The sequence below is a fragment of the Pseudomassariella vexata genome, assembly GCF_002105095.1.
Source record: "Pseudomassariella vexata strain CBS 129021 chromosome Unknown BCR38scaffold_10, whole genome shotgun sequence".
Classification (NCBI taxonomy): domain Eukaryota; kingdom Fungi; phylum Ascomycota; class Sordariomycetes; order Amphisphaeriales; family Pseudomassariaceae; genus Pseudomassariella; species Pseudomassariella vexata.
In genome coordinates, this window is record NW_024467965.1 from 892,777 (window position 1) to 910,185 (window position 17,409).

Sequence of the window (17,409 nt, forward strand, 5' to 3'; positions counted from 1 at the left end):
ACAAAACAAACTACAATGGCAACCCTTTCGTCCCGGGCCCGCGCCAGCGGAGTCCTACGCTCCCTCCTCAGTCAGGCCAGCGTATGGGCCATATCCATTTTCGCCATCGCCGCCAGCAGTGTCCTCCTTGGCATCGCAGTGGCCATGAACATCAAGAATCCCATCAAAGTCCCCGATTGCACCTCAAAACAACGAGATGATCCCCAATTCTGGCAGGTCATCACTCAACTGCTGCTCCATGTCCTTCTCGTCCTCTGCATCGTCGTCCCGGTCCTGCGTGACCACGAGAAATGGGTCAAAGTTCACCGGTTCCTGTTTTACACCTCCGTTGCGGTCAGCATCGTATCGGAGGTTCTGAGCCTCGTGCTTTACGGTACGATTTGCGGGAGTAATGGCTGGCTAGCTGGGTTTCTGTTGGATTGGGCTGCAAGAGTCACGGCAGCCGCGGCAGCGGCGCAACTTGCTGGTGGGATCAGAAGAGGATAGTAGGCGGAGGACAACAGCATGATAAGCTATGGGCCGAATCTTATGAATTACCAGTAATGTGTTCTCCGCTATCAAGCTTGGACGGACAATTCAGAAAAGGCCTGTTTATATAGACAATATTGGATTTCCCATCCGTATCTACTTGAAGCCATTGGGTTTTATGACTTGTATGTTGAGACTGTCTCGTGGTTTCCGGTCTTCTCGTTCTAGAGATAGGCCTTGCGCTCTGTAGACGAAGAACAAAATAGAGGTTTATGCGTTTTTAAGATTTAGCAACCCAAGTTAATACAATGATAGTGTCAAATATAAACCAAGTTATCAACAAGAAATGCCCTCAGGCACATTCATACAGCTCGCGCTGTTCAGCCCCCCTGTCACCTGAACATCTGTCCACGTCCAATCACTGCAACTCCCCTCTCCACACTCGATATACTTATTCGTCGCATTGTCGTTCACCGTGCCCGTGACATTCTGCAACACGAATCCCGTAATACTGACGCCATTCGTCGGCTCCCCATCAACACCATTGTACGACTGGTCCACGATAATGCCGTAGTCGGTGCCACCGCTCATGAAGATATTGCGGTACGTGATGTCCGCCACTGTACCATTTGCGCCCGAAATGCTCTTGATGCGCACCGACTGTTGCGACTTCTCCATGACGGTATCCGAAAACGTCACATTCTGCACCGCATTGTCGTTATCCTGCCCCCCTATCGAGCCAATTGAGAGCCCATGTCCTCCAGAGCAAAACCCCTTCGTAAATACAATATTCTGACCACTGTTAATCGCCACACAATCATCCTGGTTCCAGACTTTCGCGCCCGTGATGAGGACATTATTCGCGTTGTTGATGTTAAACCCATCGGTGTTCTTCCCCAGCGCATCACCCGTCGAGTCGTCGACGACAACATCCTTAACGAGTAGATTATTGACGTAATTGAGGCTGAAGGAGTTGCGGGGCGCGTTGCGGATGACAACGGAGTCGAGCATCGAGTTGTTCAGGTTGTTGGCCTTGAAGAACTTGGGTTTGGTCACGCCGCCGCTGTTGCCCATCCCGTCCCAGTACAGAGCGCCTTGGCCGTCGAGGGAGGACCCCGGAGCGCCGCGGACGGTGATGTTGTTGCCGCTTACAGAGAAGAGAGATCCGGACCATTCCGCGTACTCGAACGTGGTATTGCCCACGAATACGATCTCATCCTCGCATTAGTATTGGTTCGGAATTTAGAGCCTGGGGATAAATTTGCAACGAACATTGGTGCCGTCGTTAAGACCTTCCATGTCCAAAGTGATCCCTGCGGGTACTGTCAATGCCGACAGTACGATGGTCGCACAAGCTGTCTTAGATGCATTGGCTGACAAGTATCCATCCGATCCACTGAACGTGCATGATACCGACGTGTTGCCTCTCTTTATGACGGCATCTTCCAGTCTCGGGGCCGGGGTTGGCGCCGGAGCAGGGCCGGCAGAAACGCCGGAGGCCACCAGGAGCGCCGCAAGGAACGTTTCTAAGTGCTGCACCATATTTGCGTACGATAAACAAGACACTTCGACGCTATATTCTGATGTTGAAGAGGGACAAATCCTCCATTTAAGGAAAAATCTCTTCCTCAGGTCTTCTAAATTTCTGATTAATGAAAGGGGACTGTCTGTCGGGCCACTGTGGAGAATGACATGCCACTAGGGTAGAAGTCTAGGATACGTGGAAAATTCCCCACTATGCGGAGCCTTATGACCCGCTTGATCGGTGTATAGTGTCTGCGCAAGGATAGTCCCGGGTCGGCGCAATAGGTAGGGGACAAACCGCCCGGGTTAGTGGTATATAGACGTAGTATTCAGCTGCACTACGACCTATTATTATACTTGAGAGACCGCCTACCTCAACGGTACAGTGTTAAGCTCACCTACAGCTATACATTGACGACGGGCAGTGAAACCACCCGCAGGTTTAAGATGTAAGATGATGGCAACGGACAACAAGATCCTCAGCAAGACCTTACTATCCGGGAGGTGGAAAGAAATAACAAGATCAAGAGCTCTTGCCCTGATCAGAACAACAAGTACCTCAACAGGTACGAACAACTGGAGCCTCAGCAGGCTAGAGAAGGAAAGGAGCCTCAACAGGTCCTTGATCAATCACCTCAACAGGTGAAAGGCAGGAACAATGGCCTCAGCAAGCACAATCAGATCTATAGGGGCAACAAAAGTACCTCAGCAGGTACGTCAGACGTTGAATGCCTCTCCAAGTAAAGAGAAATTGGTTCAGATTACTGTGGAAAAGGCCGCTTGAATTCCTATCTTTTTCTCAAGAGAGTGACTATGTACACAAGGTCTTAAATACCCTTCAAGAACGCGCTTACATAACTCGTCCGAAATCGAAAAAAAAACGAAAAAACGAAAAGAACACCCAAAAACCCTAACCCCACGTCAACATAAACTTAACAAAATATATAACAATAACCCTATTTAGATTGAACCTATGAAAATATATTATTATTATTATTATTATTAAATACGCCGTAGGCTCGAAGCCCCCGGTACCTCTACTAGTACTCCCGTATGTCAAACCGTGCCCTAATGGCTGGACTAAATACATACGCTGCGTCGTCGGTTCGCCCTATTGGCGACTGCGTTGCGTTCACTACCATACTACGTTGGTTCTCAACCTACCAACAAAGTCCCCCCTGAGAAGATCGATGCTATCTGGGCCTTGAAGCTGTCCGACCCGTCCCTAGCAGCCATCTTACAATAGTCCCACTAACTACTGGTTCTCCTGTTGCCGTTGCGAGGTCTCTGCGAGAGTATAGTGGCCGTGGTGCGATGGCGGCCCGTAATCGTTCCCTCGGTCCTTCCAACAGCCCGCAAAAGAGGATTACGTGCTCTGCCGTCTCAGGGGCATCGCCACAGCGGCATAGCGGCGAGTACACGCCAAAAGCCCCTGTCTTGAATAAGAAGGCTGCTAGTCCTATTTTTTCCGTCCTGATCTGGCACAGCGTAGACGCCTCCAGTCGGTTCAGGCCGAAATACTTGCCCCCTTTCGGTATCTGCATCGAAGGGCCCTCCGGTTCCTCAGCGATAGCGCGTCGCTGGCGATCGTGATGCTCTGCTCCGGTGAGCCATCTCTTCCTCCAGTGGTCGAGGAGGGCAGCCGGGACCTCCTTTTCCTCACTCATCCACTCGGAGCCCCGGGCCTCCTTCTCCATAGTGTACCCTGCCGGTCGGAGTAGCTGCGACGCCTGCTTCCTCTTCGCCGGCCTATCCTGCCGGAGTATATGTGACGCTTTAGCGCTCGCGCTGCGAAGCAGATTTCTCTTCCCGCTAAGCCGTAGCCGTTCTTCAAACTTAGCAGCCCGGGCACTAAGATAGAGGTCTAGTGGCGGGATTGCTGCTTCTGCTTCCAGGTGGCGAACCGGCGTCGCTTTGTGGGCACCACAGACTACCCGGAGGCACTCGTTCTGTATCCCCATCAGGCTCTTAGCTGGCCCTGCCGGTTCCTCACTTATAGTATGCCACGCAGTCGCCCCGAAGGCAATCGCGCTACGGATAACCACCGTATATAACAGCCTCGCCCGTATAAGATCGCAGCCCCACGACATATTGACTAGCTTTGTCAGGGCGAGCTATAACATAACATCTCGTCCCTTTTTTAAAATACTTGTAGATTAGCCACAGAAAACAAGAGAAAATATAAAAATATCAAGAATAACGTATCCCACAAGCGATTCGCTACACTAAGCAAGTCACCACCTCTACCATACAAAAACCGGCCGTGCACGACCGTGCACTTTAGTAGGCTTGGTTTCGCGTGTGCTGACGACACGAGGGCGGCACTTGCTGTGTGAACGGATCAATGATACATACTCCTGCCGAATCCCGTTATTAATTGCGAGCTGGTGTATCTAGTTCGTCCGGTGTAACATTGCCATTCATATGATAATTCATGTAATCCCGCAAGCTATATGTCCCCCCATCGTACTCATGGAACTTTAAGTCTAGTAAACAAATAAATACGTAACGCTCGAACCTGCTCAGTGTAGTAAAATGAAGTAAACTCGAATCTGCTCGTCGTCATGAACTTACGGACAGTTGAGGGCCGAAGGGCCCATAGGTACACCAAAGCGATAGTGGGAGGCTGTGAACTAGTTAGTCCTAGTTCCGGACTTCTTCATAACCCATGTTCTGTGACAAAAGACTCATTCATGCACGCTGCCACGCGAAGCATCGCTCACATAACACCCGCGATCCCAACCGCAAGTTCAGCAGCAATCCCCACCATGGCCATCCCCGTACACCTCGCTGCCATCGCCCCGGCGGTGCTTGAACCTGTGCTCTCGCTCTCACTGCCACCCGTACTAGTCGCTGTCGCCTCGTTCTGCAAGCTTTCCTGCACGCTAATCGACGCCGCAACATAATCAAGAACAGCAGACTGCACCACCGTGGGCACAGCCTTAGTGTACCATGCCTCAGTACGACATCACCCAAATTGATGCCCGACAAGGCGATGGACTTGACCACCTCGTCGCCGCCGTTTTCTCCCGCGCTCCAGATATCGTTTGCGATGGTGCCGAGATTTTCGCGCGATGCGAGGGACGTTTCAACGCTATAGAGTGGGTATGCGGCACGGCACAGCAGCTGTCAGCTTGGAAGGTGCCAAGTGATGTGGATGCCGGATCGTGGCCGCATTGGTAAGATAGACGACATTCCAAGATGGCTATTACTCATCTCACGCTGTATTGCTGTTCTATGAGCATGGCCGTGAAAACGATAGGAAAAGGGTACCAGTGTATTGCGAATTCTCCTGAAGCTGTAAGGGATACCTTTTATGGTGTCGATTATACAAATTCTACAAATAAGTTACACCATTTCTAAGTATGGGACGATTGATTCAACTTGATGAATACAAATAGTTGAGATGAGTGAAGGTGATACGGCTCGAGCCCGCGGTATCCTCGCGCACATAGCCCAGCCAGGAACGCCAAGCCGAAGCCAAGTTACATTGCATAGCGTCCAGGTAAAACCATTGGCTAATGACAAGTTGGCACTTTCTACGCTCATCTATAATGAGGGGAATCTCCTGCAAGTTGCGTATAGATATTGAGCCAGAATACTTTCACCACGCCTGAAATACTAGTAAAGAGAAAGCTGCCTTTTCCGCTTTGGATCTTCATCTCTTCATGGTATCCAACTGCAAATTTCAAGCAAAAATATTCTCGAGCAAGCTGGTCGTCTTTCTGCTGAGTGGTGTGATATGTTTGCACTCTTGTCCGACCTATGCAGAGCCACTCACGTCAAACCGGTCTATTGAACCAGCCGCAACGGTTGTGCCCTATGATTCAGTAGCCGAGGCACCCAGGTTCGACTATGAATTAGTGCAACTGACCGAGGACGTTGTTGAGCGCATCGGCAAGGAAGAAGCTACAGCAGAATATGCAGACTTGTTCGCCTTTGACGATGGGCCTATTCTGCAGCCGGGTGAATGCAAGACCTTTCCAGGCGACGAAGGTTGGCCTGCAGATGCCAAGTGGGATATATTCAACGGCCTGCTGGGAAATGCACTCATTCCAACCACACCAGTGGCAGCGCCATGCTGCCCCAATTGGGGAATTGATGATAAGGAGAAGTGCAATGCGATCATTACCAATTTCGCCGATCCCGACTTGCAGTGGGTATATACCCGTTATTCCAAGCTGAGAACTCCATAATGACAAACGTTTTAAGCGAGCCAACTTCGAACATGTGGCCCATCTGGCAGGGTTGGACATGTCTACCAATAGACAGTCCCAACGGTAGCTGTACATTGGGAGGCTACCCGTCTTACGCAGTCAATATTAGCAATGTTGCTCAACTCCAGCTGGCCGTCAACTTTGCACGCAACTCCAACCTACGGCTCGTGATCAAGAATACCGGTCATTGTTATCTGGGCAAGTCGACTGGGGCTGGATCACTCAGTGTGTGGATGCACAATCTAAAGAACATCACATTCCTACCCGACTATCAGAGTTTCGAATACTCGGGAAAGGCACTTAAAGGTAGCGGCAGGGGTGGCGGTTAGGGAGGTGTACAAAGCGGCTCACCAACACGGTGTATCGGCACTTGGGGGTATTTGTGAAGTGAGCAATTTGGCTTTCACACTACTACGCTCAAGAAACTGACATTGCGCAGAGCGTGGGATTTGCTGGTGGCTACATAGCCGGGGGTGGCCACACACCCCTGTCCGGCCTCTGGGGCATGGCCGCCGACCATGTCATGGCTCTCGAAGTCGTCACAGCCGATGGCCGGTTTGTGACGGCAACCAACACGTCAAACCCCGACTTGTACTGGGCTCTTCGCGGGGGCGGCGGGAGCACATTTGGCATCGTCACGTCCGTCATCATCCGCGTGCACCCCCAAATCCCCATCACGACGTCCGTCTTCAACTTCACCACCTCAGCTACCGTCAGCAATGGCAAGGCGTCCGGGCCTACTTTGAACAGTTCATCCCCTTCACCGATGCCGGTACTTACTCTTGGTTCTGGGTTTACAGAGATGCCGGCGAGTATCAGTTCATAATGGAGCCCTTCGCTCCGAACCATACCGTCGAGTCGTTTAAGCAGACGGTGAAGCCATAGTTCGATCGACTAGAAGAGCTGGGCATTCCCTTTACGCCCAAAACAACGCACTATAACGCCTTCTACCCGGCTTACGATGACAATTGGAGAAGCGAGCACATCGGCTACTGGGACAACATGCAAGGAAACCGACTCTTCCCACGTGGAAATTGGATGGACCCGGCCAAGTTCAACGCGATCTTCGACGCAATACGTAGTCAGAGAAATATAGACGCAGGCTGAATGTTCGGAGGCTACCACCAAGCCCCGCGAAACCGGGCCAATGTTGATAATGCTGTGAGCTCGGCCTTTCGGAACGTCATTTCTTTCCTCATTACTGGCCACCCTGTCCCTGGTAATGCCACCCCTTCTCAGATGAGAGAGGCACAGCAGGATCTTGTAAACAACGTTTTGGGGCCCTGGCGTGAAGTGGCCCCGGCGAGCGAGTTTGGGGGTAGTTATCTGAACGAGGCGTATGTCATGGAGCCCAATTGGCAGGAGGACTTTTATGGCACGCAGTATCCCGAGTTATTAAGGATTAAACACAAGTGGGATCCTAAGGGGACGTTTTATGCCACTACTGCGGTTGGGAGTGAGGATTGCGAGGTTCCCACAAGCGAGCAGGGTGTGCAAACACAGAACGGCAGGTTGTGTCGGAGAAGGTCGTAAACTCGAGTGAAGTGCAGTAACATACGTCTTGGACATGTCATATTGACGAAGCGAACTCAATTAAATATGCTTTTCTATGTACGACATGGATTTATTGCTTACACATGATGTCTCGATGCAAAGCTTTCTTATGATTCCCCACGCCATCTATGAACCGATTTCCTAAACCAGTCGTCTTTCACTTATTTACTTCCTTTCCAGTCCTTGTAAAACAACTTCGCAGATGTAATGAATAGGATATTACCCTCGTTTAACGCTTATTATTACTGTTTATGCTTTAACTATGAGACGTTGTTGGTCCATGGACTGAATGGAAACGGTTTGCCGGATCTATCACTTAGATATTGAAGTGAAAGGGGCCAAGATAGCACTATAGAAAAGGTTGGAAAGCAAGCTGAGAGAGTGTCCAATGGTTGAAAACAGAAGCAATTTGACCAGCTTACAATGAGACTAGTTGAGATCATGGGGTTATGCTGACGCTGATCAAGGCACAGTTTTGACGGCGGAGTCTGAACACTGCCCGAGCTTAACCGGATTTGTTATGCTATTAATATAGTAACTAGGAAAGTTCTCCTAGATAGAAAAAAAGGCTGTTTCTCAAGATAAGAATAATAATTTATTGGACCAGCATTCAGCATCTAATCCCAAGTTGTCTACTTGATCTTGACAGCCAACTTAGCCAAACCGCTTAGGATTTCTGTCAACTGCTAACGCACGGCGGCTCATCGATACGAGTCCCGCCAAATGTGAACATATAAATTGTTTCAGCCCTTACCTTCCTGGGTAACACAGAGTTGAACAGCTCTCACTTCGCAACTGGATCCGCTGCAAGACACGTCGATAGCCCGGGGTACCTAGATACTAGAGTGCTTGTTATGGAAAGTAGCATTCAAAGCCAATCCCCGGCACTATTTATAACTCTGGGTGAGTTTCGTCTTGAGATATGTCGTCGAAATGCCGTGCGCATCATCCAATCTTACCCACATACACACGTACTATAGGCGTAAACAAGAGCAATACGACTAGTTAGACAAGTTCAATTCTGTCAATGAATGTTGTCGGACGCAACTTGTAATCCATATGGGGGGTTTTCGACCCTGAAGGCCAACTTCAGTGCATCGTGAAGTTGGCCTCGCCGAGGAGTTAAGATTGATACCGCATTCACTGCCACTCATGCAGGTATCTGTCCTATGGGACTTATGTAGTAATTGTTAGCCACGCTGATAGTCCATTCGCTGGCATACAGTCGTAACTAGGTCTGGAAAATGAGAATGGTGATTCATGACTCGGTCATAGACCAATCGACAGGCGAAACATACGCCAGAATTCATGCAATGGCCGTGTAGGCGTTGTTACGCCACGACATACAATGTGAAATACAGTCAGAGTGAGCTGGAAGGAATCATGAACTTTGTGGGAAGACTGTGACACGTGAAAGAGGAAGTTGCTCGGCAAGATTCCACAACTCTGGTGGTGCGCAAGTTGAAGTGGACATTCAGTGCAGCACGCTTGACGAATGGCTGGCTTCAGATATGGATTCTGTCATTTTGCGGAAGTCGGATTGCCAGGAACCGAGCTCACTCGTGAGTGAGCCGAATGCGCTAGCAAGAGCTCTGACCCGGGAACGAGCCAGGCCAGCCTATCTCTTATCGCGGTGATCAAACAGTAAAGTTTCAAGGTAAACTCCGTCTTGCTTCATCTAGCTTCATCCAGACTCTTCAGGAAGCCCTCGTCCGAAAGATGCCCCCAAGAAGTAGCCAATCAGGCTTATGCGCACTGAAGATGTTATAATAACCGCATCCGTCATCGTGGATCCAGATATCCCTGAAGCCTTGGTCACACCTGCTGCCAATGGCTGCTGGCTTGCTTGATGTAACCCAGTTTGAGGTCTGCAGCAGCTTCCCTGCGAAGTGCTTAGCGTCTTAGCTGCAGGTGGCGTGTCCTGTTATTTTTCTGTTGAGGCCTCGTCTGCCATGCCCAGGCGGAAGATCTGCAGTCTGTTTCTCTTTCTTCCTCTTCATATTCTCCAGTTGAGTCTTGCCCGCTTTCCATTCCAAGACCCATACGGCTCTTTCGAGTCAGGTCCACCCCGCAATCCCTCTGTCTTCGGCGCTAGTCGACTTTCTCTTGTTGACACCAGTAACCTCGTCAAGTCGACGTGCCCTCGTCTGCTATAGCATTGCACCTCGAGATCACCCATTGGTCGTTGTGTAGAGGTATTTTGTATGAGTCGAGTCACCCGTCTCGCGCCGCAGGAAGTTGAGAGCGAACCGTTTCGATCAATAAGCTGTCGAAACCACAGGCAATGGCAGCGACAGACACTTTTGGAGAGCTGGGACTCTCCATTATCGGCGTGGGAGCTCATTACCCACCCTATGGGCTCAAACCAGTCGAGGTCGAGAAATTGGGCGCGAAGCACTATCCTGAGTCGCCGGCGTAAGTTACTGCCCCAAGGAAATGAGGCCCAGTAACCACTTACCAAGTAGGCTGCCAGGATGATGAAAGTTCTATCGATCAACAGATACACCGGAATTGACACGCGCTCGAGTATTGGGACCTCGGACCACCCCCTCGTCAACCAAAAAGACGCCCCCACGATAGCCCAACTCCATAAAACCTTCATGTGCGATGGTGTGCCCTTGGCCGTGGAAGCGTCGAAGAAAGCAATAGCCGAAGCCCGAATAGACGTCTCCCAGATCACCCACGTCGTCGCAACGACCTGTACGGACAGCGCCAACCCCGGCTTCGATCACTACGTGGTAAAACAGCTGGGCATTTCACATCAGGTCGAAAAGGTGCTGCTCCACGGTGTTGGGTGTAGTGGTGGTCTGGCGATTCTCCGGACGGCAGCAAATCTCGCCCTGGGCCACACTGCGCGGCGGAAACCGGCAAGAATACTGTGCGTAGCTCTCGAAGTGAGCACCACCATGGTTCGCAGCGAAATGGACAGTATCAATGAGACGCAGGAGACACGGATAGGTGTGTGCTTGTTCTCTGACTGTGGCTCGGCTGTGGTGCTCAGCAATGGCGTTGGCCCGCAGACCGCACCACCGGTGTACGATCTTCTTGGCTGGGACCACAGCATAATACCCAATACAGAAGACAATCTCGGATTTGACGTGCATCCAAACGGGTGGAAGGTCATCCTCACCCCGCAAGTACCCAAGCTAGCGGCCGAATCCATGGCGCCCAGCTTTGCGAAGCTGGTCGGAAGCATACCAGAGTTGCCCCAGGAGTACCGCGATGCCGCAGATTTCGACTGGGCATTGCATCCTGGAGGTGCGACGATCCTTACCGGTGCTGAGCGAGCTTTGGGCATTTCTTCTCAGCATCTCCGGGCTAGCTATACGGTGTACATGGGCCATGGGAACTCGAGTTCTGCCACTATTTTCAGCGTCATGCACACGCTCCGCGGTAAGGATATGGACAACATCGCGCCTGAGGGCCGTGCCAAAGATTTCGTGGTCGGGTGTGCATTCGGGTACGTTTCCCCCTTTATTCCGTTTTCATTCCATTTTCCTATTCAAGATTTGGCTAACGCAAACGATGCAGGCCGGGAATCTCAGTAGAGATGTGTATTTTAAAGCGGAATATGGGAGCCCGCAGGATCAGCGGACTTATCACCCCGCCGGAAACGGATAGTGAGGGGAGTCGCAGCGGAGGCGAGGAAGAAGTCGATTGGGCCAATGCCGACCCGCTAGCTTCGATCCCCGAAAGTCTTGCGTCAGCAGAACCCCACGGGACAGTCAGCACGGGTTTGCCAACAGACGACAATTTCATCAATGAGGCATTGGCTAGTGTTGAGCTGGACTGATGCACAGCACCATCACTTGGTTTGCACTTAAAATGAGAATATGAGCCTAAGGCTAGTGCGTTAGCGCAACTTAGAAGTGTCAGGGTTTGGGACCCACTATGAGTGACACGACTGCAAGGTGGAAGGGGGTTCGTCTGCGGCTCTTGAGAAAGAGATCTTAAATGGTGGGCAATGTCAATCATCATGTTTTGAGCGGAGTTGGGCGAACGAGCTAGAGAAGAGTATCACATGATATACCAGTGTTCTTGTCTGAAGAAAGCAATAGACATATAATCGAGGCCTGTATATCACAATTGCAGTCACATTCGACTTCGTCCGTAACATCAATGTGTCGCGAGCAAGTCATGATGTCCAGTTCCTGTTCATGGCGTATTGGAATCCCAGTTGCAAGGAATTTGCTATCATACAGTCAATAGGGCATCAACATGTTTACGATGCCGTTGTGACGTTCTTTGAGTTCCTAGACTAACTCGGCTACTGTAAGCAGCTGCCCAAGTATATTCTTGTAGATTACTATTCTGATTCGGAAATTGCGCCCTGAACAACGGAGGCGTAGTAGCCACTCTCATATACAGAAATTACCTGCTGTTATTATTAATAATCTACACGCAGTTGGGCTCAGGGGCTGAATCTTGTAACTTCAGCAACTGAATTTTGAACCATAATGAAGAGGAATCGAACAGAGGAAAGGGGTACGAGCGAAAAGAGGCAAAATAAAAGCAAAAGGAAATACCCGATCCCAGATTTGAACCGGGGACCTAAGTAACTGTTTTGAAGGTTGTTTATGCTCGATGATTGGGTGTTATTTCCGATGATACGCAGCCCCATGGGCAATAGTATATTTACATGGCTAGTTAAACGCTTCGTAAGCCCATACCCCTGCACCCAGGTGCTAGTCCAGCGCCTACCCGTTCATGCAAACGATGCTTCCTGATCACTACCAAGCCTCTAGACCGGCTACTCTTCTGGAATATCCGAAACGGCCTAACACTGAATGACAGGAACATTACCCGGAGCATTATATGCCTTGCCTCCGTTGTCGGGCTGTCCCGTGAGGCCGTATATGTTGATCTGAGAACCAGAAAGTGGTTAGCGGCTTCTCTTTCTTTTCAAATTCTGGTTAGTCACTGACCACAATGCTTGGATCATTCGGCTGGTACGCCCCTGGGAAGCTGACAGTCGAGCTCGGCGAGAAGGATCCAGAGCCTGTAACCTGAAGCTGCGCGCAGGATATGTAGAATTGAGCACCCATGGGGCTCTTAGCAGAGTGCAAGGCGAGGATCTCGACGCGCATAAGGTATTGGCCGGAGGCGATGCAGCTCGGTCTGTCATAAGGTTAGCCTTGAAGACCCGGCTCAGGGTTGTAAGGGATCAGTGAGTTATGTCATCGGCAAAGGAATGTCGATAGAGCGAGCTGCCAGAGGATCCGTGCTTTACCTAGGATAGACAGTGTGTCGCGTGGAGGGTCTGCTGGTTGGGGATATGACCTACAGTTGGAAGTTAATCCACCCGTTCTGGGCAATCATATTGTCGACACCCCACTGCTTGGTGCCCGTGTTGAACGTGTCCTCCCAGACCTTGAACCACTTCTGACCCGTCTTGGAGGCTGAGACGGCATCGTCGACCTTAGCAAGCCACACCGTGATCGGACCCTTGTGGCTCTTGGCTATCGGGTTATCCGCGTCGCCTTGGAATTGCTGCAGTGACACTATTAGTAACTGAAGTCTCTCTGTCATTGAAGTCACGCCGAGGGAACTGCCTTGGTAACATTTCCCAAGGCAGCTTCGAAAAGTGGTATCCTTGGGAAAACAGGAACGACGTACCGCCCCACCAATGACATGCTGAGCCCAGAATCCGAGCTTATCTCCCGCGGCGACGTTGATCAGCTTGTTGGAGGTTGAGCCTTGTTTCTGACAGATGATGTCGGACGATGAGACATCGTAGACTGGGTTGTTATCGTTGGGAGCGCGAAGGCCGACAAGGGAGCCTTGATCGGCACCGTTGACTGTGACTTTCTGAGCCGCCGATTAGCCACGTGAAGTATTGATAGAAGAAGGGCAGGGTCAGCTTGCCTGGATGATACAGTGGGCCTCGGCGGAGAGACCAAAGGCCAATGCTGTCAACCAAGAAACCTTCATGATGCCGACAGGGTGTTTGTAAGTGGACAGCGCGTTTAGTTGTGGTTAGAGAGGATTGAGGCTGAGGTACTCAAAATGGACAATCACGTAGAAGTGTACCACTGCTACTTATATAGCCGAGGAGACTTGCGTAGAATAGTCAGGGGGTTGATGCATAATTGACACCTATCTAAATGCCGAACCCAAATGGTGTGAGGCATAGTGCAGCAGAAATTGGAAAGGACTACTGCCGCACTTGGATGCCCCCGTGACTTTCTTGCGCAGTGAGCCTCCATTTTGGGGGAGGCTTCATCTTCTGGGCTGACTTCGAATTGATCGGGGGCGGCCCGATTACAGATTTCAATATATATGAATGCCTTGGAGCCATTCGGGATTGTTTCGGATGATGTAGAGCGCAATAAGGACGGCTAATACCACGGAAATCTCTGGACCAGCCGTGAGCAGTGTTCTCTGCGTAGAAAGTCCTTTATGATTGGCCGACACGAGTCTCCGTTTTCCCAATAGAGTGAGATCGACCAGGATTCCGAAAAACATCGTGCTGATTGGAAGTGAGACACGGCACGGTTCATCTACGTCATATCAGAATCCGGGGTGCATGAATATTGCACGGGGACGAGGGCGGCTTTCTCCGGGACCAAGAGCACCTAGATGGTCGATTGTCATTTGACTTCAATGTCTCGATCATGCATTCTGGGCTTACTCTGATAACGTCCGATAGCATGATGGTCTTTCCACATCCTATACCTGACTCTGTGCAAGTTCAATGTCTCAGTCTGAGACCTAATGCGATATCGACGATCCGTATATAGAAATCGAGAATTAGGGATCAAGTTTCAAGAGTACCGGTCCACCTCGGTCCGTTCATGAATCGATTTTGACAACCCCGAGGCAGCCTGGTGATACCACGGAGCCAGAAATATTGGTTTTGCGAGGCCAAGAACTCCAAAAGCTGCTCTATCATGATTCCGATTTACTTAAGCCTTGGAAAAGGCTGAAGAATTCACTGTCCTCCGCATCGTTCGCTATAAGTTCTGATGCATTACTTTGTTTCTTTATAGCGGCTGGTGTCGTAGAAACGCAAAAGGAATACATATACTGAAGAAACTACTGTCTGCAAATTCCACCTGTTTGGTAGAGGACGAAGCATGTACAATTGCTGCTCGAGAAACCCTTACCCGCCCTGGGAACTCATTTCTCAAACGTAGAACCGTTATGTTGAAAAGGTCAACGAATTTGAACCTCTTCAAATACTATAACCGTACTGAACCATATGCGTCTGTCTAATTCACATCCTTGTACTCATCACCAATCCAATCCGACAGCCTTGAAGCTTCATTATCAAACCCCACCAACATCCGCCAAGCCATCCTAGAAGAAGCCGCGCACTGCGCCGCCAGCTGCACCTCGCCCAAAGCAGTGTACGCATCGCGAGCATGTCTGAGAGCATTGTCCACCTCAAATGCCGTGATGCCTGTCGGCGTAGTAGCGAAGATGTCCCAATTACCCTCCTTGGCAGCATTGACGAACCCAAAGTTCCGGATAACCTGCCAGGCACTCCTGATGGTCTTGGCGTGGTGCTTCAGATTGCGATATGCTTCGGTGAGCCACATGGTCGGCCAGACCAACATGAGCCTGGGCATGCTGCCGTAGATTTCATCCTCGTGCAGATCTTCGAGTTTGCGGGTCAGTTTCTCGATGGAACGGATGGTGGACTGCTGGATGAACAGCCCCGACTTCTTCTTCGTTTTCGAGATTATGATGTCAATCTCATGAAACGTTTGTTTTCTCCGCTCGTGGTTGGCCATGGGGGACTTGGCTTCTGCCAAACAGAGTTGGCACCCGCATTTGAAACTCCACTGGACGAACTGGTCGGTTCGCATAGTGTAGATGGCCTTGGGAGGCAGATAAACCTGGTAGATCTCCTCGCCTGCCTTGATGTTGTCGGTGGCTACTGCGATGAGCATGTCGCCAATGAAAGCACGAATCGAATTGGGGAAACAGGAGTGATTCTCAGCTGCGGCATGGAGCCACATCCCTCGTGCCATGCCACCTTTCTCCATGGTCCACCCCGGCTGCGCGGCCGTCAGACTGCTTGAAGGCGCCATGAAGCAATTTGTGCGTCTGATGGATTCAAGCAGGAAATTGTCGACGATTTCCACACCGTCGACGGTCGTACCCTCTAAACCCGACCTCTTGTATTTCCCGCCGTACAGCTCCAGTGTCCTGGCGTGCATCGAAGGGTTATTCACGCACTGCTCCACCATATTGGCGTAGAGAGCACTTCCGTTGTGTTGGACGTTGTACTCGTTGGGCATGCAAACCGCTTTCTCACAATAGAGCAATTCCCCAGCCTTGACGTCCTGTGCAGCAAACAAACCTCGTCCATGATGCTGTGAGGTGGATATTGTGGTTTTTTTGGTGAAACTTCCACAGTCCATGTGGACGTTCCCACGGTCTGCCTGCTCTCGCATGGAGGCGAAGTCGTATATCCCTTCTTCCTCCTCTCGAATTCTTGCAAGACATTTTTCGTATTCTTGCTTCACCCCCAGTGCGGCTGGGTTCTTATCCAACGCTGAAAGGAAATATTCTTTGCTTTCTTGGTATCGTTGAAGGGCGTAGGCTGACTTTCCAGCCACGAGGTAGGCTTTCCAATCGTGGGTATCACCATCCCGCGACTCCAATGCATCAGCCAAGGCGGCATCAAAACAGCTCAAATTGAGGTTCGTCCCGGCACGCTTGGCGAGTATGGTCCGTTTTAGCGAATCGTCTCCAGCGGTGATGGAATGCAGAGCTTTGGAGTAGCTGAACAGTTGTGAGCCACCAGATTCTTGACTATATCGGGAGAACGTCACATAACTGACCATCGTACGGCCTCAGGGAGGTTCTTCGCGATGAATGACCTGTCACCATCATGTAGCCACTGAGAGGACGTTTTACACGCACTCCCATTCGAACTAGGCCGAAATGCCGGAGGCACAAGTGTGTTATCCAGTTCCAATACAAGGATATCAGAAGGATGATCCACACAGATCATATAGTCGTCTTCTCCATTAAACTTGTAATAGGGCTCCTTGATGGCAATAGCTAATCCCTCGGGGATATCAGAGAGTATGGAAGCCTCACCCTGATTATAGATGGCAATCTTATCCGCGTAGCCCGTCTCGTCTTCGACGACCGCCACCGTACCAACCCCTGAAAAGGGGGCAGTCACAGACCTTACGACGAGGAACTTGTCCTCGTGGTGCATCTCGACCAGAAGGCCGTCGAGTAAAATCTATCGCATATCAGCAATGCAGCCTTCTGATCTAGGCTACTTGGATATTAAACCTTCTCAAGATCACGGATGGGTTTCGTAGAAGGTGGGTACGCCAGAGACAAAATCACTTTCTTGACTGGTCGAGGTCCGTTCTTCCCATCCTTGACCGATTTGCTGACGAATTCATTGTGCATCGCCAAAAGCTGTTCCCTAGTAGCATGTGCTGGCGGGCGCTTCCCGCTGAGCGCCGCTGCCTCCTTCAGGAATTCGAGGGATAATTGAGGGTCAAAGTCGAGCAAAATAGACTGCGACCCCTCCACCAACCCGGAGTCGATGCCCTGCATGACTTTTCCATCTGTTTCGTTCATGTTTTCAGCGTGTGTATAGGCAAGCAAGCGAATAATGCTAACTCCCAGTAGACGACATGATACGTTTTACAGACCATGCTGAAGACATATG

At 50.6% G+C, this 17,409-nt stretch overlaps 6 protein-coding genes across 6 annotated transcripts; 3 read left to right on the plus strand and 3 right to left on the minus strand.

The window, feature by feature from the left end:
* Positions 1 to 15: 15 nt before the first annotated feature.
* On the plus strand, positions 16 to 486 carry BCR38DRAFT_487199 (uncharacterized protein; the record flags this gene model as incomplete). The annotated part of the gene is made up of 1 exon (XM_040864126.1): positions 16 to 486. The coding sequence occupies one exon, from the start codon at positions 16 to 18 to the stop codon at positions 484 to 486; it is 471 nt and encodes a 156-aa protein (XP_040713521.1).
* Positions 487 to 804: 318 nt separating this feature from the next.
* Positions 805 to 2,010, minus strand: BCR38DRAFT_347306 (endopolygalacturonase PGa; the record flags this gene model as incomplete). The annotated part of the gene is made up of 2 exons (XM_040856334.1): positions 805 to 1,680; positions 1,741 to 2,010. The coding sequence occupies 2 exons, from the start codon at positions 2,008 to 2,010 to the stop codon at positions 805 to 807; spliced, it is 1,146 nt and encodes a 381-aa protein (XP_040713522.1).
* Positions 2,011 to 5,660: 3,650 nt separating this feature from the next.
* BCR38DRAFT_494904 (FAD/FMN-containing isoamyl alcohol oxidase-like protein MreA) lies at positions 5,661 to 7,812 on the plus strand (the record flags this gene model as incomplete). Its single annotated transcript, XM_040864728.1, has 8 exons — positions 5,661 to 5,727; positions 5,764 to 6,148; positions 6,205 to 6,515; positions 6,553 to 6,596; positions 6,649 to 6,921; positions 6,960 to 7,082; positions 7,113 to 7,290; positions 7,327 to 7,812. 8 exons carry the CDS (start codon positions 5,661 to 5,663, stop codon positions 7,740 to 7,742), a joined length of 1,797 nt encoding a protein of 598 aa, XP_040713523.1. The 3' UTR covers positions 7,743 to 7,812.
* Positions 7,813 to 10,047: 2,235 nt separating this feature from the next.
* BCR38DRAFT_347475 (chalcone and stilbene synthase domain-containing protein) lies at positions 10,048 to 11,556 on the plus strand (the record flags this gene model as incomplete). Its single annotated transcript, XM_040856347.1, has 3 exons — positions 10,048 to 10,178; positions 10,237 to 11,223; positions 11,295 to 11,556. 3 exons carry the CDS (start codon positions 10,048 to 10,050, stop codon positions 11,554 to 11,556), a joined length of 1,380 nt encoding a protein of 459 aa, XP_040713524.1.
* A 984-nt stretch (positions 11,557 to 12,540) lies between these two features.
* BCR38DRAFT_459327 (glycoside hydrolase family 61 protein) lies at positions 12,541 to 13,694 on the minus strand (the record flags this gene model as incomplete). Its single annotated transcript, XM_040862271.1, has 5 exons — positions 12,541 to 12,627; positions 12,689 to 12,881; positions 13,048 to 13,253; positions 13,380 to 13,571; positions 13,629 to 13,694. 5 exons carry the CDS (start codon positions 13,692 to 13,694, stop codon positions 12,541 to 12,543), a joined length of 744 nt encoding a protein of 247 aa, XP_040713525.1.
* A 1,280-nt stretch (positions 13,695 to 14,974) lies between these two features.
* Positions 14,975 to 17,318, minus strand: BCR38DRAFT_459346 (TPR domain-containing protein; the record flags this gene model as incomplete). The annotated part of the gene is made up of 3 exons (XM_040862275.1): positions 14,975 to 16,485; positions 16,638 to 16,968; positions 17,022 to 17,318. 3 exons carry the CDS (start codon positions 17,316 to 17,318, stop codon positions 14,975 to 14,977), a joined length of 2,139 nt encoding a protein of 712 aa, XP_040713526.1.
* Positions 17,319 to 17,409: the final 91 nt, after the last annotated feature.